At 47.1% G+C, this 26712-nt stretch overlaps 4 protein-coding genes across 4 annotated transcripts; 1 reads left to right on the top strand and 3 right to left on the bottom strand.

The window, feature by feature from the left end:
- Positions 1–12390: 12390 nt before the first annotated feature.
- VC83_02464 (uncharacterized protein) lies at positions 12391–12696 on the bottom strand (the record flags this gene model as incomplete). The annotated part of the gene is made up of 1 exon (XM_024466126.1): positions 12391–12696. One exon carries the CDS (start codon positions 12694–12696, stop codon positions 12391–12393), a length of 306 nt encoding a protein of 101 aa, XP_024326260.1.
- Positions 12697–14774: 2078 nt separating this feature from the next.
- Positions 14775–15197, bottom strand: VC83_02463 (uncharacterized protein; the record flags this gene model as incomplete). Its single annotated transcript, XM_024466125.1, has 1 exon — positions 14775–15197. One exon carries the CDS (start codon positions 15195–15197, stop codon positions 14775–14777), a length of 423 nt encoding a protein of 140 aa, XP_024326257.1.
- A 6347-nt stretch (positions 15198–21544) lies between these two features.
- On the bottom strand, positions 21545–22664 carry VC83_09606 (uncharacterized protein). The gene is made up of 2 exons (XM_024473019.1): positions 22415–22664; positions 21545–22355 (listed from the first exon to the last, which is right to left on the bottom strand). The coding sequence occupies exon 2, from the start codon at positions 22027–22029 to the stop codon at positions 21598–21600; it is 432 nt and encodes a 143-aa protein (XP_024328787.1). The 5' UTR covers positions 22030–22355; positions 22415–22664; the 3' UTR covers positions 21545–21597.
- A 700-nt stretch (positions 22665–23364) lies between these two features.
- On the top strand, positions 23365–25724 carry VC83_02462 (uncharacterized protein). Its single transcript, XM_024466124.1, has 2 exons — positions 23365–25229; positions 25306–25724. Exons 1-2 carry the CDS (start codon positions 23860–23862, stop codon positions 25661–25663), a joined length of 1728 nt encoding a protein of 575 aa, XP_024326258.1. The 5' UTR covers positions 23365–23859; the 3' UTR covers positions 25664–25724.
- The last annotated feature ends 988 nt before the right edge of the window (positions 25725–26712 follow it).

Here is a 26712-nt window from a genome sequence, read left to right as displayed (position 1 = left end):
CGCCTGAGCCTAGTAGTACAATGATAAACGGACAAGAGGAATGGCAAGTGGAAAGGATCCTAGCTGTGAGGATCCCACGGAAGCAACTACAATACCAGGTTAGCTGGGTAGGATACGATCCGGACCCAGAGTGGTATCTAGCCATGAACTTCAGGAACTCTCCTCATAAACTCAGAGAGTTTTACACGGAACACCCAGAACTACCAGGACCACCGCGAGACTTACCTAGATGGGTTACGGAATGGGAGAGGGGAGAGCCAGGCTACGATCACGGAAGGGACGACCAAGCAGGAAAAACAGAGTCTTTGCTACCTACGACCCTAAACTAATTAAGCTCTAAGCCAGGGCAGACTCACCACCGCAACTCTTCCGAGAGCCACCCTTCCCAAACGTCTCACCAGCATCGCATCAAGCGGCTACCACCATGAGAGACGAAGGGTCGAAGCGAACCCACGCGAAGACCCCTCCGAAGACGATGCAGAGACGACTGGATTTGCTACACCGAGTCAGCACTAAAACAGCACGGGGGAAGGGGCATGCTCATGGCGAACCCCTCCTCGATGGCAGCGCGCGTGGCGCGAGCCTCCTCGTAGGAGTCTCGCTCTGCCGCAGAGTGGAACTTCGGAACACTCTGGGCGGCCACAAGGGCCACCCGATTTGCATCCGCAGCAGCAGCGACGATGTCAGCGGCGACGACAGGGAGGGCTGCTTCAGCAGCGAGGAGGGCTCGGTACTCCTTGTCGAGGGACCAGGGCAGCTATCCACCAAACGGTTAGCAACAGCCAACCAACCAACCGAACACCACAAGGAAACACACTGAGACACAGGGAGAGTGCTGCGCCGTGCAGTACTCGCACTTTGACGATGAAGAAGACCAGACGCAGGCGTGCGCCTGGACTCCTCGAGCTTTGGCCCGAAGGCAGCGCAGACAGAGCACACGGAAAGCGACTGACAGGGCTCCGGCTGGAGGTGGAACCGGCATCTTCGAGAAGTGTGATCTGGGATCCTGTTAGCCCAGCACAAATATGCATTCCCCCCCGCGTGCCAACGCGTTCCCATCATGTACTCGTTGGTTGGATGATAATTGTCACTACACAATTGTTAGTACCCTGCTCACAAACGGATGAGGACGGAACACTTACAGTCCTCAGATGGTGGTCGCTCGCAGTTGCTGTTGTTGTTGAAATTGAAATAAGAGGAGGAAAAGAGGTCTTTAAGCTCCCAAATGCAAAGGGTAGCTTGGCGTTCTGGATCGTCGAGTAGTGTTTCCCTTCTATTGTAGGTGTGGCTTTCTAAGCAGTCCTCATTGCTTGTAGTAGATTGGGTTTCTTGTCCTTGATCTTGACTCCTGTCACGGATGACATGTCCTTGTGCATCGCGTGCCATTATAGTAGGCTTCGCTTCTTGTCCTTGGAATTGTCGAGGTCAGGATCTTCTTCTGACTTTGTTGGTATCAGGAACTAGACACGTATGTGGTGAAGGCCCTATTATGCAGTTGTCGGCCGTATGAGCCACTCAAGAGGAGCGCACTTCCGTCACGGTTATATCCTTGTTGAGGGAGCATCACGGAAAGGTCTAATTCTGCTGATATAATGTTCTGGGTTCTGATGCTTGAGTGTGGTATTGAGTTGACTTGTGGTTTCTGGATTTGATGTTCTGGTGTTCTGGTTCTGGTTCTGGTTCAATGTGTAGCTCTGGTTGGTCTGAGTTTAGATTTCTGGTTCTGGAGGTTCTGTTGCTCAAAGGTTTGTGCTGGTTTCTGGTTTGAGGGTTCTGTTGCTCAAAGGTTTGTGCTGGTTTCTAGTTTCTTTTTCTTGCTCAGGATGAGCTAATAAAGAAATGAGATTCAATCTTATGTTACGATGGTCATAGAGGTCATGATGCCAGTCCAGGAAAAGTAATCTAGATTGAATCTAAAGAGAGAAGAAGAAGAAGAAGGAAGGAAGGTGAGGCTATTCCTCATAACATACAGTTGTCTGCTTAGCGGTTGTAACCTTGGTGGCTAAGGCTACAACCCTAACAACCCTAACAAGCTGTGAGCTGTGAGCTGTAATCGTAACAATGAGCTTTGGCCCAAAAGCAGCGCAGGCAGAGGACACAGAACGCCTCCGACAAAGCTCCCGCGGAAGTTGGAATCGGCATCGTCAAGTTGGAATTCTGTGAATCCCGTCACCCCAGCACATGTTATTACCCATGTGCCAACGCGTCCCCATCACCTACTCGTTCTCATGGATTGGAAATATTCTATCCAATTTATTAGCACACCGCCACACAATCCACAAGGAGGGGTCACTTACTGTTCTCGGATGGGTAGTCGCTGGCGTTGTTGTTGAAGACAACAAGAAGAAGTGGGTGCAGCGGCATACTCATACTCTGACTTACAACAATGAACTCTGAATCGGGTTAGTGCAGCCACTTCTCCTTTCATAAGTAGGACAGTTCAACCCGAACGCTTCGCGGATGCGATTCGGAGTCCACTCGGACCACCAGGAATGTAACCCAGAGCTAACAAAACAAACTCTGGTTTCACACACTAAACGGAGTCAATACAGCACAACTCTAGCATGACATACAATGCACCTTCCCGACACGGCACATAAAAGGGTTCTTACAGATGCAATTACAAACAGAATTCCCGCCAATATAGAACGCTCTTTTCACGGATACCATTCGGAGATGTTGCGGAAATGATTCTCACAGCGTGTTTCGTGAACAAAACACTCTCTTAAGAGGGGGGGTAGTGTAAGGATGCCTCCGCCCTGCCTCCGCCCTCAGTGACGGAAGGGATCTGAGTCAGATGGGTTACGGTCATGTGGGGCTAGTTAGGGCCGGTTAGCTGACTCGGACCCATTTCGGGTACTTAAGGGAATTGACCCAATGGGGTTCCTCGTCATCTTTTTTGTATCCTTCGTAGTAGACCTATAGGATAGCATCCATTTAGCCTCCAACTCGCACTCTCATATGCTATTACTGTGAGCTGGGTGCCCTGTGTCCTTACACTGTGGTAATATCGGCCCAGTAACTAAGGAGCAATGACGTGTAATAAATCATAGAGGGTTGTAGCAATCATTGAGTAGTATTGCTCTTGTTGTTGGTGTGATAAGCCAAAATATGTATAATCGTCGTAACCAACTTTTCGCTTCGCTCAAGGTTGGAGGAAGCGATCCGCGTGCACGAGAAATGGAGGGGAAGCGAAGTACGCGCACGAGAAACGTGCGTCTGTTCACCGCTACTCTTCAACAAAACCATTTCCATAGCTGTACATAGTAATTTATATTGTAACCTGATGTAATTCATTTAATGGAAGGGACTCCTATATCAAATGCCCGTGAGTGGCTCGCAGAAAATCCTTCTGAGTCGAGGCGTGTTGCTAGTCGTATTTTCAAGGTCCCAGAATCAACTCTACGAGGAAGCATCAAGCGCCGTATTCAGAACCCACAGCAACGTAAAGGGGGGCAGAATAGGGTACTCTCTACTGCTCAGGCAGAGGCCCTTAAGAAATGGATCCTCGAGCAATATTACCTAGGGCTTGGAGCCAATAGGAATATGCTATTTACTGCAGTCTGCCAGCTCCGGAGCCCATTACCTCCACCGTCACAGAGCTGGCTTACTAAATATATTCAGAATCAGCTTCGAATTCCATTTTATCACTACAAAGCCTATTGCACAGCAGCGTACGAAAGCCCAAGACGAATCTAAGATTATTGAATGGTTTGAAAAATACTTCCAATTTATATGGGATCGCAATATATTACCGGAGTCAATTTGGAATATGGATGAAACGGGATTTAGGATTGGAATTCCTGGAGGTGAGAGAGTTATGGTACCACAGGCAGTAAAAGAACTCTATACTCCAAGCCCTGAGAATCGTACATCTATTACAGTTATGGAGACAGTATCTGCAACAGGAAGAGTAATTCCACCTGTACTTATTGTACCGGGTAAAATCCATATGGATTCTTGGTACCCAGAAAATCTTAAAGGCAAAGAACTGATATTACTCTCCGATACTGGCTATTCGAATAGCCAGCTTGCCTTACGGTGGCTAGAGCACTTTGCAGTGCATACAGCTCCATATGCAAATGGGAATCCCAGGGTTCTACTCCTTGATTCTCATATAAGCCATACGAGCGATGATTTCATCATTACAGCAGACAAATATAACATCATCAGTTTCGCCTTTCCCTCACACCTTACACACATTTTACAGCCATTAGATGTGGGAATATTCCAGCCATATAAGCACTGGCACCGAGAGGCTGTGCCCTATGCCATACGGAATATGGACGTTACATATGACCTACCCTCATTTATGAGAGATCTCACCAAAATCCGGGAACAGACTTTTAAGGAGTCTACAATACTCTCAGCTTTCCGGAAAGCTGGAATCTGGCCAATAAGCTGTAATACAGCCCTCACGAAGCTACGTACATACTCGCTGCCTACTACCCAGCCTACAGAAGAGCCTACGCCTACCTTACCAATACGGCCTATTACCCCTAAACCCTCCACTTTTCGGGGGGTTGAAGAGGGGCTACAGCGCTGGAAAGACCGGGTTCCGGAGGCCTTTAGTAGCCCCTCACGTACAAGCTATACGAACTGGCTTACTGGGGCTGAAGAGGTTATGGCGGTAGGCCGGCTCCAAGAACTTGACCTACGGGTGGCTCAGCCGCAGGTGGAGGAGTCGAAGAAGCGGGCGAGCCGAAGCCGGGCCCGGCTTCAGAACGGAGGTGAGCTCGTAGCTGCCGAAGACCACGAGCTTCGGGCCCAGAAAGCCGAGCTTCGGGCCCAGAAGCTCGCAGCCAAAGAAGCCCGGGAGGCTCGCCAGGCTAGAAACCAGGCCCAGAAGCAGCTCCACCAGGCTGGAATTAAGGCCCGGAAAGAAGAGCGTTTCCGGAAGAAGAGCCTGGCTACTCTTCAGGGATTAGACCTCCCAATTCCTCCGGAATTAGAGGTCCCAATTCCTGATCCAGAAACCCTCGAAAGTGAGGGCGAATATGAGAATGGGAGTGGAAATGGGAGCGGGAATGGGAGTGATCATGGGAATGAGGAAATGATAATTTTTTAAAATGGTGAAATTTTGTACCTTTACATACAATTTACTATAGGGAGGTACTTAGGACTACAATTTTTCTCGTGCGCGCACTTCGCTTCCCCTCCATTTCTCGTGCGCGCGGATCGCTTCCTCCAACCTTGAGCGAAGCGAAAAGTTGGTTACGACGATTAGTGACTTGTAGGTTTGAGGAGGAGATTTCTAAGTTTGCTCTTGAGTTTTATAGCAAACTGAGTGCAATGAATGTCAGTATGACATAATGCCTTGGATTACTGTAACCCATTCCCAATTGCCAGGCTGCACCTTTTTGCCTTTGCCCACCCGTCTGAGCTCGTTACTACCGTTGTGCTTGAGATGACGCCCATCATAAACCCAGTCTCATCAAAGTTGTAGATATCTGCATTGTTAATGCCGTACTTTAGAATTGTGTTCCATACAAGCTCAAACCAGCCATGAATGACTTCTGGATCTTCGCACTTAGCCCTCTGGTAATCATATTTTCACTGGAAGCGTTTCCGGAGCTCTACATGGCGCTTAACAAAGTTTGAAGCCCAACGTGACCTGACGCATGGCGCGTCGCATGTTGCAAGTAGTCGATTTGCCATATCTTCAACAATAGACAACTGAGGAGGGAACCCTTTAGCAGCTAAGTCAAGTATATACTGAACAAGAACTGATTCCTCTAGGTTACTTAATTTCCGTAAGTTGGCTTGGATATCACATTGTGAAGGTACACATTGTAAATGGTGACGTAGCTTGCGGTGGTCTATGGAATAGATCCTAGCTGCAACTTGAAGGCACAAATTTGGGTCGCTTTGCATAGCTTGGATAGCTAGCACTAATTTGCTTGCATCATTTTTATGGCACATGTTTTGTTGTGGAGGAATTTAACATTTAGTTGGGGGTGTTACGATTATAGCTTATGGTTGTTATGGTTGTTATGGTTGTTACGGTTGTTACGGTTGTTATGGTTGTTACGGTTGTTACGGTTGTTATGGTTGTTACGGTTGTTATGGTTGTTACGGTTATTACAGTTGTTATGGTTGTTACGGTTGTACGGTTGTTACGGTTGTTACGGTTGTTACGGTTGTTACGGTTGTTACGGTTGTTACGGTTGTTACGGTTGTTACGGTTGTTACGGTTGTTACGGTTGTTACGGTTGTTACGGTTGTTACGGTTGTTACGGTTGTTACGGTTGTTACGGTTGTTACGGTTGTTGTTACGGTTGTTACGGTTGTTACGGTTGTTACGGTTGTTACGGTTGTTACGGTTGTTACGGTTGTTATGGTTGTTACGGTTGTTATGGTTGTTACGGTTGTTACGGGTGCAGCCTTAGCCACCAAGGCTACAACCGCTAAGCGGACAACTGTATATTACGAGGAATAGCCTCACCTTCCTTCCTTCTTCTTCTTCTTCTCTCTTTAGATTCAATCTAGCTTATTATTCTCCTGACTGGCTTCTTGACCTCCGTGACCATCGTAACAGGGGCAGTTGGTCACCTCATGATTTTGGCACTTTCGCTTGTTTGGCACTTTTGTTATACATGCACGTTATACTTTTATTTAAAAATGTCTTTATTACATCAAAATACCCCTGGATTTCAAATTCTAATGGAAAATCAGCCTTTATATCTTTAGAGCAAGACTTTTTACTAGAGAGTTAATTCTAATTATTGAAAATCAACCTAGGACACTTACTGTTATATGTTCTCAAAAATTCTGCAAGTAAGTATTCTCTTTTTATAGTTTATTAATATTTGCTGAAAAAGGCAACTGGGTGCCATTCGCCCTTCCCTTCTGGCTTAGTTCCTTCCACTAATTAACTTTTATTAGCCACCTATGGAGAAATCAAAAACTAGGGCAATCTACTAGTAATTATATTGTTCATTATAAAAGCAAGCATAAAGCTATACCTACTAATAAAAAAGATGAAGGAAAAATAGAAGAATGTAAGTATTCTTAGTACTCTTAACATATAACGTGCATGTATAACGAAAGTGCCAAACAAGCGAAAGTGCCAAAATCATGCGGTGACCAACCCCCCCAACTAAATGTTAAATTCCTCCACAACAAAACATGCGCCATAAAAATGATGAAAGCAAATTAGTGCTAGCTATCCAAGCTATGCAAAGCGACCCAAATTTGCGCCTTCGAGTTGCAGCTAGGATCTATTCCGTAGACCACCGCAAGCTACGTCACCGTTTACAAGGTGTACCTTCACGACGCGATATCCAAGCCAAGTTACGGAAATTAAGTAACCTAGAGGAATCAGTTCTTGTTCAGTATATACTTGACTTAGCTGCTAAAGGGTTCCCTCCTCAGTTGTCTATTGTTGAAGATATGGCAAGTCGACTACTTGCAACACGCGACGCGCCATCTCAAGCGCAACGGTAGTAACGAGCTCAGATGGGCAGGCAAAGGCAAAAAAGGTGCAGCCTGGCAATCGGGAATGGGTTACAGTAATCCAAGGCATTAGTTCTCAAGGTTGGGCAGTGCTGCCATTTGTCATTGTGGCAGGTAAAAGCCACCTTGCATCTTGGTATGAGAATAGTGGATTTCCAGCAGATTGGGTAATCGCTGTTACTGCAAATGGCTGGACTACAAACGAGAGAGGTATGGATTGGATTCAGCATTTTGAGAAGCACACAAAGCCCCGGAGTGTTGGTGGTTATCGCTTGTTAGTCCTTGATGGTCATGAGAGCCACCACTCAGACAAGTTTGAGGAGTACTGCAAAGAACACAACATTATTACGCTTTGTATGCCTGGTCACTCTTCCCATATACTCCAACCACTTGATGTTGGCTGTTTTGGCCCATTAAAGAGAGCTTACGGTCAGCAAATTGAAGATATGATGCGGGCTCATATTATTCACATTACTAAGGATGACTTCTTTCCTGCCTTCCACGCTGCATTTAACATTGCAATGACAGAAAGCAATATTCAGGGAGGGTTCCGAGGTGCTGGGCTTCTTCCATTTAGCCCTGAGAGTGTAATATCTACACTTGACCTTAGGTTTAAGACGCCAACACCTCCAACCTCTCGCCCAAACACCGCTCAACCATGGGTTTCTCAGACACCAAATAACCCAACTGAAGCTGTATCACAGTCTACTTTCATTAAAAACCGAATTGCGCATCATCAAAATAGCTCTCCAACCTCAATCTTTGCAGCTGTTGACCAGTTTACAAAGGGTGCATCGCAAATAATGCATCAATTAGCATTGTTAAAAGCAGAGAACCAAAACCTGCGACAGGCAAATGAAGTGCTAAGCAAGCGCCGGAGAGCTAAAAAAACACGACTACAGCAAGGAGGATCACTTAGTCAACAGGTAGCACAGGAGCTACAGGACGATAGGGACGTTGTGCAGCAAGTAGAGCAAGAAATAAGGGCAAGTAGTGGTCGGAAGCCAAGGGAAGAAACCCATGCACGTCGCTGTGGCAAGTGTGGTGAGACTGGACACAATGCGCGCAGTTGTCAGATTGTAATAGACAGGTCTGAGGAAGAGGACTCCGAGTAGTTTTAATTAATTTATATTGTTGTGGTGGATTTATCGCAATTCTTATGGGGTAGTCGCGATATTTTGGCACTTTCGCTTGTTTGGCACTTTTGTTATACATGCACGTTATATTAAATAAATACTAATACTTTATAACGTGGTATATCACTAAGTCGCGCACATGTCATACTGACATTCGTTGCACTCAGTTTGCTATCAAACTCAAGAGCAAACTTAGAAATCTCCTCCTCAAACCTACAAGTCACCATACATATCTTGGCTTATCACACCAACAACAGAAGCAATACTACTCAACGATTGCTGCAAACTCTTCTACTACATCTGTTTATGCTACATACATCACGGCATATCATTTTGACACTCATTGAACAAGTTATTAAGAAAATCTCCTCCTTAAAGGGGTGGGCCAATACTACCACATGGCATATCTCTACCAACTAGAGCCCTAGGAACATGAACGATAGCTCTAGAAGCTTCTAGAACCCTCTATGGTTCATTACACGTCATCACTCCTTAGTTACCCACAAGATTGGTTAAGTTATGACATAATTTGTCTATAGGTACTCTGACCTTGGACCTCCTTTTCACTTCCTATAGGCTACGAACCCAAGAGATAGTTCTATGGGATTCTCTTATGTTCGCTACATGATTAGCAAGCTAGTTGTGGGTCGCACTTGATTGCTAATACATTTACCAAGCCTGGTTAGTCATGGAAAGTCATGGAAAATGAGAGAACTACACTCCTTTGGCATAAATAGGATTGCCCTTTCCTTAAGAAAGGGCAAGCAGACAATACAGTAAATCGACTAGCACATATTTCTACGTCTTTTCCAAGCTTCCAAGCATTAATCTTGTTATTCTCTGTTTCTGAAAAGTCAGTGAGGTGCTAACCTGTGACTTACCCCTGAGTTCTCAGACTCAACATTTGTTGCAACTTGTCTAAACCACTTCACCACATTATACACCTGATTGCTGCATTGTGGAATAGTCTAAGCTACAACCATTTGGCTCTGTTTCCTAAGACAGTGTTTGTCTTAGTAAAATCATCCCTTCCTTGGGTGGCTAGATTCTCACATCTGGTGCACCCACCATTACAGCACACCCCTAAGTCACACAGCGCATTTCACATCTAAAATCATGGATTTCGCAACTTAATATCTCAACAACCCTTTGATAATAAAATATAAAAATGCATATTTAGCCCTTTAAGAATTTAAAGTACTCTGTTCAAATTTTAAAGCAATTGGTCTTAGGGTTATTCAGATACTAAGATTTAGGTCAAAAATGGGAGTCAAAACTCAATACCTTAGTAACTACAATGCCATTTTCTTTTAGATTTGAACAAAGTACTTTAAATGCTTATAAAAGGATGAGAACGGATTTTGATAATGTATTATCAAAGGGTTGTTAAGATATTAAGTTGCGTAATCCATGATTTTAGGTGTGAATTACAGTTGCGTACTGTACAACCTGAAGCAGCATACAAGGCGCAAGCGACGATTATATACTGCGATAACCAAGGTGCTATTGCACTTGCGAAGAACCCTCAATTTCACGCCCGTACTAAACATATTGATATACAACATCATTTTGTATGAGACAAGGTTAACGAGGGAGCTATAGAGCTTCAGTATATCGAGACAGAGAGTCAGGTAGCCGATGGCTTGACAAAGGCGTTAGACAAGATCAAGTTCGAGAGATTCAGGAAGGCAATTGGGCTGGAGCAGGCATGAGAAGACATGGCAAGTCAGGCTTTTCCCTCCTAATATAGGGGTTTTTTATTGCCCAGAGATGCTGAGATATGAGCTGGTTTATGTTTTCCAGCCGACCGATACACTGCGATTTTCCCTGAGTATCGGAACTATCGGACTCTTATTCAATCGTAATTGACTCCTAGCGCCTCTCGCACGCACGGGTATTATGTCCGATTTTCTCACATCGGCAACAGCGCCGTTGCCGCCTTTAGAGCCCACCTGCCGACTACTCTCGCTTGCTACAAGACGATGAACTGGAAAAGGCGGCGTTTGAAGCCAAACGGGTGCCGATAATCAACGGCAATGTCGATTTTTTGAAGCAGACAATTGACAATTCTTGCGGCCTTGTTGCAGTTCTTCTTTATGTTCTAAATACAGTTGTAGTTGTTCAAAAAGATTGACGGACCTGTACAAGGACACAAATCTTGACGCTATCCGACCAAGTAAGGGCATTACAAAGTTCCTCGAGGAATCGAAAGAGCTCGAACTTGAGAGGCAAATACCAGACGGAGTAAAGTATCATTACATTGCGCTCGTTGGATGTCAATCTATATGAATTGGACAGCGAGCGATCAAGCCCTCTGATAAAAGGCTCCTCTGCGAAGGTAGACTATGTTCTACATGAGTCCGAGCAGATGGCGGACATTTTAAATTTTTACGCGGACCGTGGCATTCGATGGCATGGATTGTAGTTTTTTTAAACTGAAGGCAATGGACGGGATGATATAGCTTTCGGAAATGAGAGACTGCATTCATCCACACCAATTTGGCATAAGCCTCCTATAGAAATCCTCATCTTGGGAGAGGCCAATACTCCCTCGTTTGTCGTTGCATATATCTCCACATAATATCACATAGGATATCATAAGATCTCCAAGATGCTGCTACATGCCTAGCTGACCATCCCTCATCATCTCTTTCATTAATATCAATGTCAGTTGCCAGTAAGATCTTAAAAACACCACCCAACGTAGATAACATACAGCTGAAGTGGGGTTACCATGGCGGTTCTGAGTGTTTGTGCGCTGAATCCCGTTTCATCCATATTCCAAATTGACTCAGGTTTTTGTGAGATGGAGGTAGATAGCGAAGAAATAGAAACAGGATGCACCTTGGAAGCTCTACAACGATCGATCAAAACTTATACTGTAGTTAGATACACGAGCTGGTGCAAAGACATTTTCAGCCTTATGGGGACCAGGGAGTGCTGTGTTGATGCCTCCAACGTAAGCGATGGGAATATTGCGGATGGTACCATATGGCCATAACTCCTTGGTTGACAATCAGATTACTCTAACTTGAAACGCGAAAAGCGAAAACACTCTCTCCAACCACTCTAATGCCTCAGTGGATTTCTTGTGCAATAATGAACGTTGAATTTATTGCTTCTTCCATCATTTCCGCGAACGCCTGATTAAATTTCGATCAGAATTTCGAATTTCCATACGCAACTCACCAATCCAAACCCGGCCCTTCCTATCAAAGTTGTTGGACAATATCCGTAGGGCAGTAGGTAGAGAATATAAGCCGAAAATACAGTCACGAAGCAGTAGGGCCCGAAGTGATAATTTTATAATGCATGTTTTTTATAATTGAAGCTATTCTAAGTACTATATATACTGTTACGGGTGTGCCTATTCGTGGTTCGGATCCTAAAACCCTCCTGGTTACAGTTCGTTCCCTGGAGCTTCAGAATCGAAGCTTTAGAATCGGAAGATCCAGGATCCGGAGGATCACGAAGCTGGCTGACACAGCTTCGGTATCAGGGCCCTGATCCCTGCTTCCGGGCCGAGGATTCAACACGATCGAATCGGGCCTGCGGCCAGGCAGAGCGCGAACAGGAGACGAATCATTGAACAGAGTAAGCAAAGTAATGATTATGCCACAATGTGCGATATGTATACAGGAGCCAGTCCCAGGGACAATATTTCGTTACTTATTTGCACTCACTAGCTCCTTCGTGGTGGTTTCATATTTGGAAGAACAAACGCTCTCCGTTACGTAGAACAAATAGTTAAATATCTGGGCTGCAGATTCTAAAGAGCGTGCGCATTGTAGCTAAAACTCTAGTTGAGAACTCCTAGAAGGTCCTTCTTCCATGGTGGAGACCTTTCTATGTTCGTTGCGCTCTCATGTTTGCCCTTCGTATCTCCTGGGCTAAATACAGCGCTCTTGTCGTCAGCTTTACTCTCAATCTCGTTGACAGGCTTGACGGCTGCTACATCATTATCTGAAGTAGCTTCAGAATCCGCCCTATCATCCCACATGGAATACAAGTCATTTGGCAACATCTTCTTCCTGTCCACCTTCCGAATTACCAGTTTATCTCCCAGTAAATCATACTTGACAATAGCATTTCCACTAACGTGCATGTATAACGAAAGTGCCAAACAAGCGAAAGTGCCAAAATATCGCGACTACCCCATAAGAATTGCGATAAATCCACCACAACAATATAAATTAATTAAAACTACTCGGAGTCCTCTTCCTCAGACCTGTCTATTACAATCTGACAAGTGCGCACATTGTGTCCAGTCTCACCACACTTGCCACAGCGACGTGCATGGGTTTCTTCCCTTGGCTTCCGACCACTACTTGCCCTTATTTCTTGCTCTACTTGCTGCACAACGTCCCTCTCGTCCTGTAGCTCCTGTGCTACCTGTTGACTAAGTGATCCTCCTTGCTGTAGTCGTGTTTTTTTAGCTCTCCGGCGCTTGCTTAGCACTTCATTTGCCTGTCGCAGGTTTTGGTTCTCTGCTTTTAACAATGCTAATTGATGCATTATTTGCGATGCACCCTTTGTAAACTGGTCAACAGCTGCAAAGATTGAGGTTGGAGAGCTATTTTGATGATGCGCAATTCGGTTTTTAATGAAAGTAGACTGTGATACAGCTTCAGTTGGGTTATTTGGTGTCTGAGAAACCCATGGTTGAGCGGTGTTTGGGCGAGAGGTTGGAGGTGTTGGCGTCTTAAACCTAAGGTCAAGTGTAGATATTACACTCTCAGGGCTAAATGGAAGAAGCCCAGCACCTCGGAACCCTCCCTGAATATTGCTTTCTGTCATTGCAATGTTAAATGCAGCGTGGAAGGCAGGAAAGAAGTCATCCTTAGTAATGTGAATAATATGAGCCCGCATCATATCTTCAATTTGCTGACCGTAAGCTCTCTTTAATGGGCCAAAACAGCCAACATCAAGTGGTTGGAGTATATGGAAAGAGTGACCAGGCATACAAAGCGTAATAATGTTGTGTTCTTTGCAGTACTCCTCAAACTTGTCTGAGTGGTGGCTCTCATGACCATCAAGGACTAACAAGCGATAACCACCAACACTCCGGGGCTTTGTGTGCTTCTCAAAATGCTGAATCCAATCCATACCTCTCTCGTTTGTAGTCCAGCCATTTGCAGTAACAGCGATTACCCAATCTGCTGGAAATCCACTATTCTCATACCAAGATGCAAGGTGGCTTTTACCTGCCACAATGACAAATGGCAGCACTGCCCAACCTTGAGAACTAATGCCTTGGATTACTGTAACCCATTCCCGATTGCCAGGCTGCACCTTTTTTGCCTTTGCCCGCCCATCTGAGCTCGTTACTACCGTTGCGCTTGAGATGACGCCCATCATAAACCCAGTCTCATCAAAGTTGTAGATATCTGCATTGTTGATGCCATACTTTAGAATTGTGTTCCATACAAGCTCAAACCAGCCACGAATGACTTCTGGATCTTCGCACTTAGCCCTCTGGTAGTCGTATTTTCGCTGGAAGCATGTCCGGAGCTCTACATGGTGCTTAACAAAGTTTGAAGCCCAACGTGACCCGACGCGTGGCGCGTCGCGTGTTGCAAGTAGTCGACTTGCCATATCTTCAACAATAGACAACTGAGGAGGGAACCCTTTAGCAGCTAAGTCAAGTATATACTGAACAAGAACTGATTCCTCTAGGTTACTTAATTTCCGTAACTTGGCTTGGATATCGCGTCGTGAAGGTACACCTTGTAAACGGTGACGTAGCTTGCGGTGGTCTACGGAATAGATCCTAGCTGCAACTCGAAGGCGCAAATTTGGGTCGCTTTGCATAGCTTGGATAGCTAGCACTAATTTGCTTTCATCATTTTTATGGCGCATGTTTTGTTGTGGAGGAATTTAACATTTAGTTGGGGGGGTTGGTCACCGCATGATTTTGGCACTTTCGCTTGTTTGGCACTTTCGTTATACATGCACGTTACATCCCTTCACCGCACCGATAGTTTTGCTAATTAGTGGAGCCAATTTCCTCAGGTCTCTTTGGTTGCCTTCTTCCCAAGTCTTGATATCGGCAGCTACATCTTCAACCTCTGGTACCGGAAACGTACCCCTGCGGTGGTAAGCCCGCACGAGCTTAGGAGTTTGAGATATCCAGAGCTGCGGTGCGACCTCGTGAATTTCAATACGCTTATGGAAGACGCGTGTTTAGGTTGATTTGAGCGATATCATTTGACCTTCTTTTTTAATTGTCAATTTGGACCCAGAAGTGGTAATAGGCGGCCCGTTGGTCGAGGATAGAGTCAAAGATCCCAGCATACTTGAGAGACTGTCACTCTCTGGACCTTTGGCATCAGACGAGGGTATCCTTGCATCAGTGTCGACATATCCGTCCGTTTCATGGCGGACGATGCAGTTCAGGCCACCGAAGCGGTATGTAATAATCCTGTGATGTCCAGTACTCGCGCCGATCTGCCTAGTTGTGTATACCTTTTCGAATTCACGGCCATAGCCTTTGAACTCATCTGGTCCAATAAACTCGTGAGTCGTGGTCTCATCGCGACAGAATATTGCAGTGTTTTTCGTGACCTCTATGTTGATGGTGAATGTTTCAAGCCCGTTTCTGGTCATGCTGGGGTTGATGAATGAGAGTAGTTTACGGATATTGTTTCTATCCGTCACGACATCAATCGAGCGTATGTCAAATGAAGGATTCGTGATGCACAACGCCCGAAATAAGGGCTCAAGCGGACTGTCCGGATGGCGGGCTGCATTTTGGGCGATGTAGATGAGCCCCGAGTCTTTTTTCAGCTGCCGAGGGGCTCTTGGAGCGGACCAAAGTGGTGGAATACCAGGGACAGCAATTGTTGGTGAAGGTGCCTCAGTCCAGTTGTAGGAAGATAGCTCCAAAAGCTTCTACAACCCTCTATGATTCATTACACGTCATCGCTCCTTAGTTAACCACAAGATTGGTTAAGTTATGACATAATTTGTCTCAGGGTAGTCAATAGTTTTCCAAAACTGCAGTTTAAACTGCATTTTTCAGTTCAGTTCTACAGTTTACAGTTCAGTTAATAGATTTCCTTATTCCATTCAGTTCCGTTTTAGCTTACGAGAACTGTAGTTCTATAGTTTAAACTATATAGTTTAAACTATATAGTTTAAGACATGTCTCACTTTGCGTAAAGGACACAGTTACCCTTAAATATTAAAGTGTTTTCTAGGAATTGAACTTCGTTTTACAGATCAATTTATTTATAATGTCTTCTCAAGTGTCTTCTAATGAGTTATCTGATCTTGCGAGTGAGAATCTAAATGAAGATACACTTAATTCAACAGCTTCCACCTCATCAGCACCAGCTTCTCACAAACGCAAACGCAATACTTCTCACAGGTCTTGGGTATGGGATCATTTACCTGATTCTGAAGGTGGACGAGATACAATTTGGACCAACAATACTGGAGAATCAATATGGAGGTGTAAGCTATGCCCGAAAGCTTACAAAGAGTCTGCAGGCACACGGAATATCACGCAGCACCTTGAGATGCCCAGTATCTATGAAGAAAAATATCAGTCTCTAGCTAGGCAAGCTACAATCTGCCATGCTTTCGAACGAGGTCAAGAAGCTTCCTACTCACGCCGGCATCTTAATTCTGATACCAACGGAGCTACATTAGACCCTGGAACGCTAGAGCAACTTGTTGTTCGTTGGATTACTTCTTGTAATGTCTCTTTCCGCATGGTAGAAAGAGAGAAATTCCATACGCTTTTGGAGTACATAAACCCTGATATTAACACTTGGCTACCATCTGCACATGCAACCATTCAAGGCTGGATACTCCGGGCCTTTCAGCAAGAGAAGGAACACGTCAAATTAGCCCTCCAGTCAGCAATCTCTTCTATCCATTTTACCCTCGACTTATGGACTTCACCAAATGCACATGCACTTCTCAGAATCGTCAGTCACTACCAATGAGCAGGGAGCTCTCCAGCAATCGGTTCTAGCTATGAAAGAGCTTCGTGGGGAGCACAGTGGGGAGAATTTAGCTTCTGTGCTATTAGAAGTAGTAGAGGACTATCTCTAAGATTGGATATATGATGATGGACAACGCAGAGAATAACAATACTATGATGACACATCTATCAGCTAGTATGATTCTTTATCTTATATTATTTACTCTAGCTAACAAGATTACCCTAGATCTGCAGACTCAGCACGAGATTTCGTATGATCCTAAGCACTTCCGGCTTCGCTGCAATGGTCATATTATTAATCTCTCAGCTCAATCTTTTTTATTTGACACTCAAGATGAAGCTCTCGCAGAGCATAATAACACCAGTCAATATACTACGCCAACGGAAGTAGAGATGCACGATTGGCGCCAGAAAGGACCTCTCGGAAAGCTACACAACCTAGTAGTTTATATTCGCCGGAGCACGCAACGAATCCAGCGATTTCAAGACCAGACTCAGGGCTTAAACCTTATCCGCGATAACTCAACTTGTTGGAACTCTTGGTTTAAGATGATAGACTGTTGTTTAGAGCCTCGGCGACGCGAAGCTATTGACGTATTTGCTGTACCGGCGACTGGGGTAATCTACAGAAGATTAGGGACTTGCTTCAGTACTTTGAGGATGCTACAATTTCATCGGAAGGCAGGGCTGCTACCCTAGAGAAGGTGCTTCCTACAATGGACTTTCTATTAGAGCAGTTTGAGGAGGGGAAGACTCGATACGTCGACGATAGATATATGCTTCCATGCTGCAATTCTGGTTGGTCTAAACTCCAGAAATACTATGAATACACTGACCAATCGCCAGTGTATATTGCTACAATCGTTCTCTGTCCATCCTCTAAGTGGGAGTATTTTGAGCAGACGTGGGAGCCTAAATGGGTTGCTACAGGGAAGGAAAAAATAAAAGGGTTTTGGGAAGAGAAGTATAAATCTAATGCTATTGTTCTTTCTCCTCCATCAATTTCAGTAAGCAAGCAGCTATTAGGCCGGGAAAATAAGTTTGTAGCTTGGCAGAAGAAAAAGGCAGGTATACAGATGGAGATGGATGAATACACTCGATATCTTCAAGCTCCTTTGTTAACAGAAATCAAAGATTCACGGTCTTGGTGGTTGGAACCAACACAGCGGCACATCTATCCTAATCTTTCTTTAATGGCAATTAATATATTGTCTATTCCTGCAATGTCTGCTGAGCCAGAAAGGTTGTTTTCTGGCTCAAAACTCACCGCCACTGATATAAGGAATAAGTTGGGAGTTGAATCTATCGAGGCTACAGAATGCTTGAAATCTTGGTTATAAGGAACTGCAAAACTATATAGTTTATTCAGTTTAGTCAGTTTAGTTCCGTTTTGTACTTATCTTATTCAGTTCAGTTCAGTTCTAGCTTAAATTTATTTCGTCAGTTCAGTTCCAGCCTAAAACTGAACTGAATAAACTATTGACTACCCTGATTTGTCTATAGGGCTACTCTGACCTTGGACCTCCTTTTACTTCCTATAGGCTAGGAACCTAAGAGATGGTTCTATGCACTAAGCTCTCCACCTGGCACAACAAATGGAACCTCATTTACCAAGTGAAGCCTCTCCCAGAGCTCGACCTCCCCCGGATGACGCTACACAGGCTCCTAGCGATACGCTCCTCCCACGGAGACTTTTCCTGGTACCACACCAAGTTCGCACATGAGGACGCCCAACTCCTCTGCTCGTGCGGTAGACCTAAGACCCCTGACCACATCATACACTGCCGAAAGACTACCACCCCATCCCAATTTCGCCACTGGCCACAGCGACCAGAAGCCCGACCAAACACCCCAGCCGCTGGCATTGATTACCTCACACGCCTCATGGCTAAACCAGCTGACTTCGCCACTCTCCTCCAAGCCACGGAGTTCTACACCACAATATGCCCCCGCTAATGGCTACTCTAGACCGGCATATGTTTCCCTAGGCCTAGCCCACAAAACCTTTGCCCGGCTGGGGAAATCGGAATGACGAGGCCACGCAGGACTAGAACAAAGGAACTGGAAGGCCCCCCCACGCCCGCACAACTGCCCGCTGCGCGCAACGGGTGCACCCAGCCCTAGGCCTGGCTCCTGAAGTAATTTCCCGGGTCCGACCCAGGAAATACCCTGAACCACGATAGCGCCCTAACGCGACACAATCCCTGACGATATCGCACTAGCAGGCACACGCAGCCTGGCTGGAGGGGTCCAGCACAATAACCCCTCTCTAAAACACCACCCCACCCCCCCCAACTCCACTAACCTGCAACCACACTATGGGGCCCCGACCCCACGGCACGGTGGCAGGACACACCTCTCGACCTCCCACAGCAGCACGCCACCAGCTGCACGTCCATCCCTGAACCACCAGGACCATCCGTAGAGGAACTACCCCCTCTAACAAATAACTGACGCCATCCCAACAGGCGGGGAAGGCACTCAGACATCTGGCAATAAGGCCATGCGCACATTCACGAAATGCTATCTAAGGTCATACTCTGTACATACACCCCTAGCATAGCACGTCCCCATACCCTTCGGGAGGTTTTACAGGGTGGCCGGCTTCGCCCGCCACCTGCTGGACGTAAATAAATATTATCATCATCATCATCATCATCATCGATCGCGGCGACCCAGGACGTCTCGGTGACACGAGCAGTCCGGATATAGGCCGCGTTCGCCCCCTCCAGTGGAGGCGGTGATAACCCCTTTCCACCGCCAGGGGCAGCGAGGGCTCCAGTCGACGGCCCTGCCGCCTTCGGTCTGCCCCCGCCACCTCGTCCACCCCTTTCACCCCCCGTATTTCTAGTGTCCGTAGAGGCTTGCCGGGCGGATTCAGCGATAGGCTTTGACTTCTTGAGCTGTTCTTTGATATCGACGAAGTGCTCAATGATACTCTCATAATCCGTGACGTTTGCCGCCCGGATCTGAGCGGCAGTGATATCATATTTGCCCCCCCGATTGAACACACCAAGCCTAAATACTTAATAAATTGGCCCGACATAATGCCCTATTATTGTGATTTATAGAAGAATAGTGGCAAGCATGTCGTCGGTCATATCAAAAGAGCAGACCTTCTCTGTAGGGCTGGGCGTGACGGTTTTGAGACCGTCAAATCTCGTCATAGAATGCAGGAGAAAATAGAAGCTGTGTTGTGTGTGCAGCCCTTTTGACAGGTAAGTGGTGATCAGACCGGCATCATCAATCACCGCCAGCGCGAATGCATCTGCCTTGTTACCTCAAAATTCCCTCAGCGCGTGCTCTATTTTGCGCGGTGGTAATGATATCCATCTCGTTGTCTTTGTAACAAGGATGGGTCACAAATTAGCAGTGTGGTGAGACTTTCTGGCTTGGATTGATAACGCCGCTGGAATAGACCATGGTAGATACAGGCAGTCGTAAGAATATCTACGTTCATTAAGAATCGGATCTCTAGGCATCAAAATAGTTCGCCAACCTCAATTTTTGATGCTGTTAACCAGATTGAAAAGGGCGCATCAAAGGTTATGCATCAGTTAGCCCTATTAAAATCAGAGAGCCAGATCCTTCGACAGGCCAATGATGAGCTCACATACTGGCTTTACAACAATGAACTCCGAATCGGGTTAGCGTGGCCACTTCCCCTTTCATGCTACAAATTTCGACTACAATTACCTAACGGATGCCTTCCGGTACCCATTCAGACCCCCAAAAAATAGCATGGTACCCATTCGGACCCCCAAAAATAACGAACCGATATCACAAAGCAAAATGTAGAATCCAATTCTAAGCGGAGCTGTTCCGGACACGACCACCACCACAACTCACCTCGCAGCAAACCCTCCGCATACAAGATAACATTCAGCGACTTTGAGGACAAAGCACTCTCTCAGGATGGGGGTAGTGTAAGGATGCCTCCTTACCTAGATACTCGAAGGACCTGCCTCAGAGCTGTTATGGTCACCACGGGCATGAAAACTGACTCGGTGCTGTTTCGTACCAGTTGAGGAGCACATAGCGAGTTACACTATAGTGGGGAATGGTAAGGGTGTAGGGTTTGGGGTCGATGCGGACCTGTTGCAGTGGAAGGTTCAGGGCTAGGGTTGGATTAACCGACTCGGACCCGTTTCGGGTATTTAAGGAAACAGACTCAACGGGGTCCCCCCTTCATCTTTTTTGTATCCTTCATAGTAGACCTATAGGATAGCATCCGTTTAGCCTCCGACTCGCACTCTCACATGCTATTACTGTGAGCTGGGTGCCCTGTGTCCTTACACTTCTTCCTTGGTCTTCCTTGCATATTTGATTGTAAAGGCGGTGCTTGGTTGGGGGTGCCGTTCTCACTTTGGTTTTCGTCATCACCGTGGTCATCTCCACCATCGTCATCAGCGTCTTCACCACCAGAGTAAAAACCACTGGCCATAGTAATTGCTTGAATAGGGGTGCTTTCGCCCCTATTCAGACTTGGATCCAATCGCCACATGCCCTGGAACCCAGCTGGTATGCTGGTAATCGTCGGTTTCAGAGGCATCGTCGATATGGCCGCATAAATTGTAACTTTTCACCATCAGAAGTGTATTACACTAGAACGATGTTATATTTTCTACATTACTAATCTATCTACTAACTACATACGGCAAATCAAACCTGTTCAGAGCAGGACTGGGCCCGAAGCTCGTGAGCGTGAGCTGCCGTAAGCTCACCTCCAAACTGAAGGCGAGCCCGGCTTCAGCTCGACCGCTTCTTCAACTCCTCAACCTGGCGTCGAAAAGCCAGTAGGTCAAGCTCTTGAAACTGGCCTCCTACTACAACCTCTTCCGTTCCTGTGAGCCAATTCTTGTAGCTCTCCCTCAAGGGGCTACTAAAACCCTCTGGAACCCGTTGTTTCCAGTACTGTAGCCCCTCTTCAACCCCCCTAAAAGTCGATGGTTTTGGTGTAGAAACCCGTATAGGTAGAGGCGTAGGTGTAGGCATAGGAGCAGGCGGCTGTGAGTACGTAAGTAGCTTTGCGAGAGCTATAATGTGGCTTACTGGTCAAATTCCTGCTTTCTGGAAAGCTGATATAATTGTAGACTCCTTAAAAGTCTGTAGCCACATTTTGGTAAGATCCCTCATAAAGGACTGTAGGTCATATGTAACATCCATATCACGTATGGCAGCAAGCACAGCCTCTCTGTGCCAGTGCTTATACGGCTGGAAGATCCACACATCTAGTGGCTGTAAAATATGAGTAAGATGGGATGGGAATGTGTATATGATAATATTGTGGTTTACTGCCATAATGACGAAATCATCGCTTGTATGGCTCACATGAGAGTCAAGTAGTAGAACCTTCGTTTCCTCAGAGGGAGTATGCTCTGAAAAGTGCTCTAGCCACCGTAAGGCAAGCTGGCTGTTTGAAAATCCAGTGTCAGAGAGCATGATGAGCTCTGTGCCTTGAAGGTTGGCGTGGTACCAAGAATCCATGTGTATTTTGCCCGGAATGATAAGTACAGGCGGTATGACTTTTCCAGTTGCAGACACATCCTCAAGTATAGTAATAGACGTACGATTTTCAGGGCTTGGGATGTAGAGCTCCTTTGCGGCTCATGGCACAATCACATGCTCTCCACCTCGAATCCCAACCCGAAAGCCAGTTTCATCCATATTCCAGATTGACTCTGTATACCACGCTCTAGTATAAACCAGCCGTACTCTTGAAACCACTTTAGAACTGTAGGCTCATCTTGAGCCTTCGTACGCTGCTGCGCAATTGGCTTCGTAGTAATAAAGTGATATTCCTTAAGCTCATTCTGTATAAATTTTGTAAGCCAGCTTTGTGACGGGGGCAGCTGTGGGCTCCGCAGCTTACAGACAGCAGCAAATATCATATTCCTAGTCCTAGGTAATACTGCTCAAGGAACCATTTCTTTATGGCCTCTGTCTGCGCAGTAGAGAGTAGCTTATTCTGGCCCCCTCGGTGTGGGAGCTGCTGGGCTAGTCGGCTGATGCTTGACTGTATCGTTGATTTAGGCACTTTGAAAATCCGACTGGCAGTAGTTGCTGTTTCAGAGGGGTTCTCTAGGAGCATTTGATAGAGGAGTCCCTTCCATTAAATGAATTGCATATAATTACTATCTAAATACTATGGACAACTATGGTGGAGGTTTTGTTGAGGAGTGGCGGTGTACACGCACGTTCCGACGAGCCGCATATTGCTTCCTCTCGGGTTGGGCAGCCGCGTATTGCTTACTCCAACCTTGAGCAAAGCGAACAGGTTGGTCACGACGATTAGTGTTGATGCCGCCAGTATAACGCCCCTGCTAAGTCCTCCTAAATCCAAGTCTCTGCCTATCCCTCTTTCCCAGCCCATCCTATCCACAGTATGACCCCGCTTGCGCACCCTTATGGTGTCAAATCTGGCTGGTCTGTCCTGGCTACGCCCCTATAAGGTCCAGTTGATCCGAACTGAAGTCCCAACAGTATTCCTAGCTCTTACGTTCGAAGTAGTCGCTTGCTTGGTGTGCCCTGCACTCGTCGTATAATCGGTGCTGCTTCCGCTGTGTGGTGGTGGTCGTGAGGAGGCTTTCCGTGAGGGCGACAGGTTCGCTCGACCGTACAACATAGCTACTCTCTCCTGCGAGAGCTATGAGGGAAGCCGTCAATTATGTGTATTTGGCGCAGCGCATGTTGCGCTTACCCGGGCTCATAACCTGTAGAACACATAATTGGAGTTTGACGACTTGATTGGGTTAGGGTTAACCCTAACCCATGAGAACTATATCTCGAAATCTAGTTCTTATGATCAAGTATGATATCGTGACAAAGACAGATTCCACCCCTTCTGATCCGCCTGTATCAATCAGGACACGTCGCTCGCTACTTTATACGACCATTTCAGGCAATTAGCTCCACAGTTTCTGACGCCTGGCCCGCTTGCACTTCACCACCAAGACATTTTGGCGAATAGCGACGACTGCCTTCCATATTTCCCAATCGAGGCCAATTCTTTCTGACATAACCACATGGATGCCTACTCCACAGGGCGACACATTCTCTCATCTTTCTCTACACTCGCTTTCGGATTCTAATCATATTTCACTTCTACCCTTGCACAACAACCAGCCAGCGTCACTGCACGGCCACGACGACGTCGAACTCGACAACCTCGACCAAACCAACCCACGAGCGAACAATAGATCCTCCCGATCCAACGGACGACACGCGGGAATACACGAGAGGGGTTGAAAAGACACACAACACCTGCTACACGAGGATTCAAGCTCCGATAACACCGACTACGACTCGGACGAGCCCATGGGCGCCCGAAGCCGCCGCACGAACAAGGAGCCCGCCTCCGCGCTCTCGGCCCCCACGTCAGCCGGGAACGGAGACGCCGACATGAACGGAAACGTCGAGCTACGGCGCAAGAATGTGTCGCTGGACTCACCGTCTGTGACGGCGAACCTCATGGCGCGGGAATCGTTTAGCCTCGACCAGCACGTCCCCATCACGCCAGCGCCTTCCAATAATGGCTTCTTTGAGCTGCCGATGCAGGACCGGAGGAATTTTGTGCTGTTGGTGATCTTATACTTTTTGCAAGGTGTGCCGATGGGATTGGCGACGGGGTCAGTGCCGTTTTTGTTGAAGGCGCATTTGTCGTATGGCCAGATTGGGATTTTTAGCTTGGCGTCGTATCCTTACTCGCTGAAGCTGCTGTGGAGTCCTATCATTGATGCGTGTTGGACGCCGCGGCTTGGGAGACGGAAGTCGTGGATTCTGCCCATTCAGATGCTCTCTGGTTTCGGGATGATCTGGCTAGGCGCGAACGTTAAAGCAATGATGGTCACAGCAGGACAGGAGGGCGGTGGCGGTGTTTGGGACTTCACCGGCTGGTGGTTTTTCCTTGTGTTCATGTGTGCAACACAGGATATTGCTGTTGACGGCTGGGCTCTCACGTTGCTGTCGCCACAAAACCTGAGCTATGCGTCCACCGCGCAGACCGTCGGCTTGACAGCGGGACAGTTCATGTCGTACACTGTCTTCCTGGCATTCAACTCGCCAGAGTTTGCGAACAAATGGTTCCGCGCCTTGCCATCCACGGAAGGTGTTATGACACTTGGCGGCTACCTGGCATTCTGGGGCTGGGCGTACTTGATCGTGACGATGGGCCTCGCATTTCTAAAGAAAGAGGAGAAGACGAAGAACGAAGACGGCATCTGGGATGTGTATAAGGTTATGTGGAAAGTTTTGAAGCTCAAGAACATCCAGACCATCATCATCATCCACTTGATCGCCAAGGTTGGCTTCCAGGCTAACGACGCCGTAACGAATCTCAAGCTTCTCGACAAGGGCTTCAGCCAGGAAGACCTGGCTTTGACCGTCCTCATTGACTTCCCCTTCGAGATCGCCCTCGGCTACTATGCCGGAAAATGGAGTACAAAATACACGCCCATGCGGCTGTGGAGCTGGGCCTTCGTCGCACGCCTTGGTGCTGCCGTGATCGCCCAGTTGACTGTCATGATATTCCCAGCAAATGGCGTTGACACGTCGTACCTGCTTGTCGTGATCGCGTCGCACATTTTCAGTACCTTCACCAACACCGTCATGTTCGTGGCGATTAGCGCCTTCCATGCGCGCATCGCGGATCCGGTCATCGGAGGGACGTACATGACGCTCCTTGCTACGTAAGTCCGCTGCATATCTCCGCCCCCTCCCCCCCCCCCTACTCCCACGGATGTGTCAGCGAGCTAACACATCCAGGGTCTCGAATTTGGGTGGTACCTTCCCGCGTTTCTTCATTCTCAAGCTCGTCGACCAGTTCACTCAGGCGACTTGCGTGCCACCTGTGCCCGGCTCAACGGCCTTATCAGCGGCCCTCAAGTCGCCGCTCGTGACTGAGGCGTTCAGCTGCGCGTTGGAAGTAGATAAGCACCGCTGTATTGACGGCGGTGGCGTGTGTAATATTACGCGTGATGGATACTACATCACAAACGTTGTCTGTGTTATTATAGGAGTACTCACATTCTGGGGCTATATTAGGGAGAGGGCGTTGCAGTTGCAGGCGTTACCTTTGAGGGCGTGGAGAACGGGGGGGCCGACGGGGCAGAGGGGAAACTAGTGGATACTGAAGCTCGTGTGGGAGAAAGGAATGGTATATTATTTTAGACATAGAGAGGAATATGTACATCATAATCAACTATGCGGAGTCTCACCTCGAAAGGAGGAGTGGGGGCGCGTGGGATATCTGTGAAAAACCGGAGAAGTTACATATCGCGGCTGGTCTCGTTATGAATACGTCGACGGGCATTGGGACGTTTTTAGCTGGCCAAGTGATGCCGCGTGCACTCCGTGCAGCAGAGATGCGGAGTAGGAGTTTAAATAATTCGCAATCCTTGTCTAGAGCTTCTGCATTGACGGAGGAAGATGTTCTGCGTTGGACCAGCTGAATCACATGATCATTTCAGGAGAAGTTTATGTTGGGGATAAATGATAATGGTGCCGTAGCCCGGAACCTACCGTGGGATTACCGAGCACAACCAGTAGGAATACAGTACTAAAATGGGGCCTATCCCCTCTGTAGGATAGGGTAGTCGAGTCAATCCCAAGATATTCTCAACAGTTTTAACGCCGACCGTCGACCTGGCTAGACCGAAAACTTTGGCTGTAAGGCGCACTCGAGTATCAAAATGGCATCTTCGCGGCGCCAGTAAGTTGGGACTCCGCAACGCTCTCCCGCTCTGCTCCTATCACATCACTTCCTTTTGCAATGTTGGACCCTCTACCGTCTCTACTGCAGTAGCAATCGGCGTTTTTAATCCCGCTGTCGCCGTCCTCACATGCGGCGGTCGCGGTGGTCGGCGTTGTATGTTATCTTCCTTGGCTAGGGTGTGATCACCACGCGTGTATCGCCATGCGGGATCCGTCGCTTTGCACCATATTCTCGTCCTTGACATTAGCTATGTGGGCTCCTGGAGAAAGCTTCGTCGCCGGGAGATGTCCGCCTAGTCCCCTCCCGGTGTTTAGCTGCGCGTTATAGAATGGACTATGGTGACAGTCTTCAATGGCATCGCGCAATTTATATAACGCGATGTGAGATAGGCCCTTTACTATAAGCGTGGGGGCATGTGCGATGAGGCCTGAAGGAGCTTGTCTTGACAACTCCCAACG

Source organism: Pseudogymnoascus destructans (genome assembly GCF_001641265.1).
Source record: "Pseudogymnoascus destructans isolate 20631-21 unplaced genomic scaffold scaffold_5, whole genome shotgun sequence".
Classification (NCBI taxonomy): domain Eukaryota; kingdom Fungi; phylum Ascomycota; class Leotiomycetes; order Thelebolales; family Thelebolaceae; genus Pseudogymnoascus; species Pseudogymnoascus destructans.
Note: the sequence above shows the minus strand (reverse complement) of the source record. Positions and strands in the feature narration are given on the sequence as shown.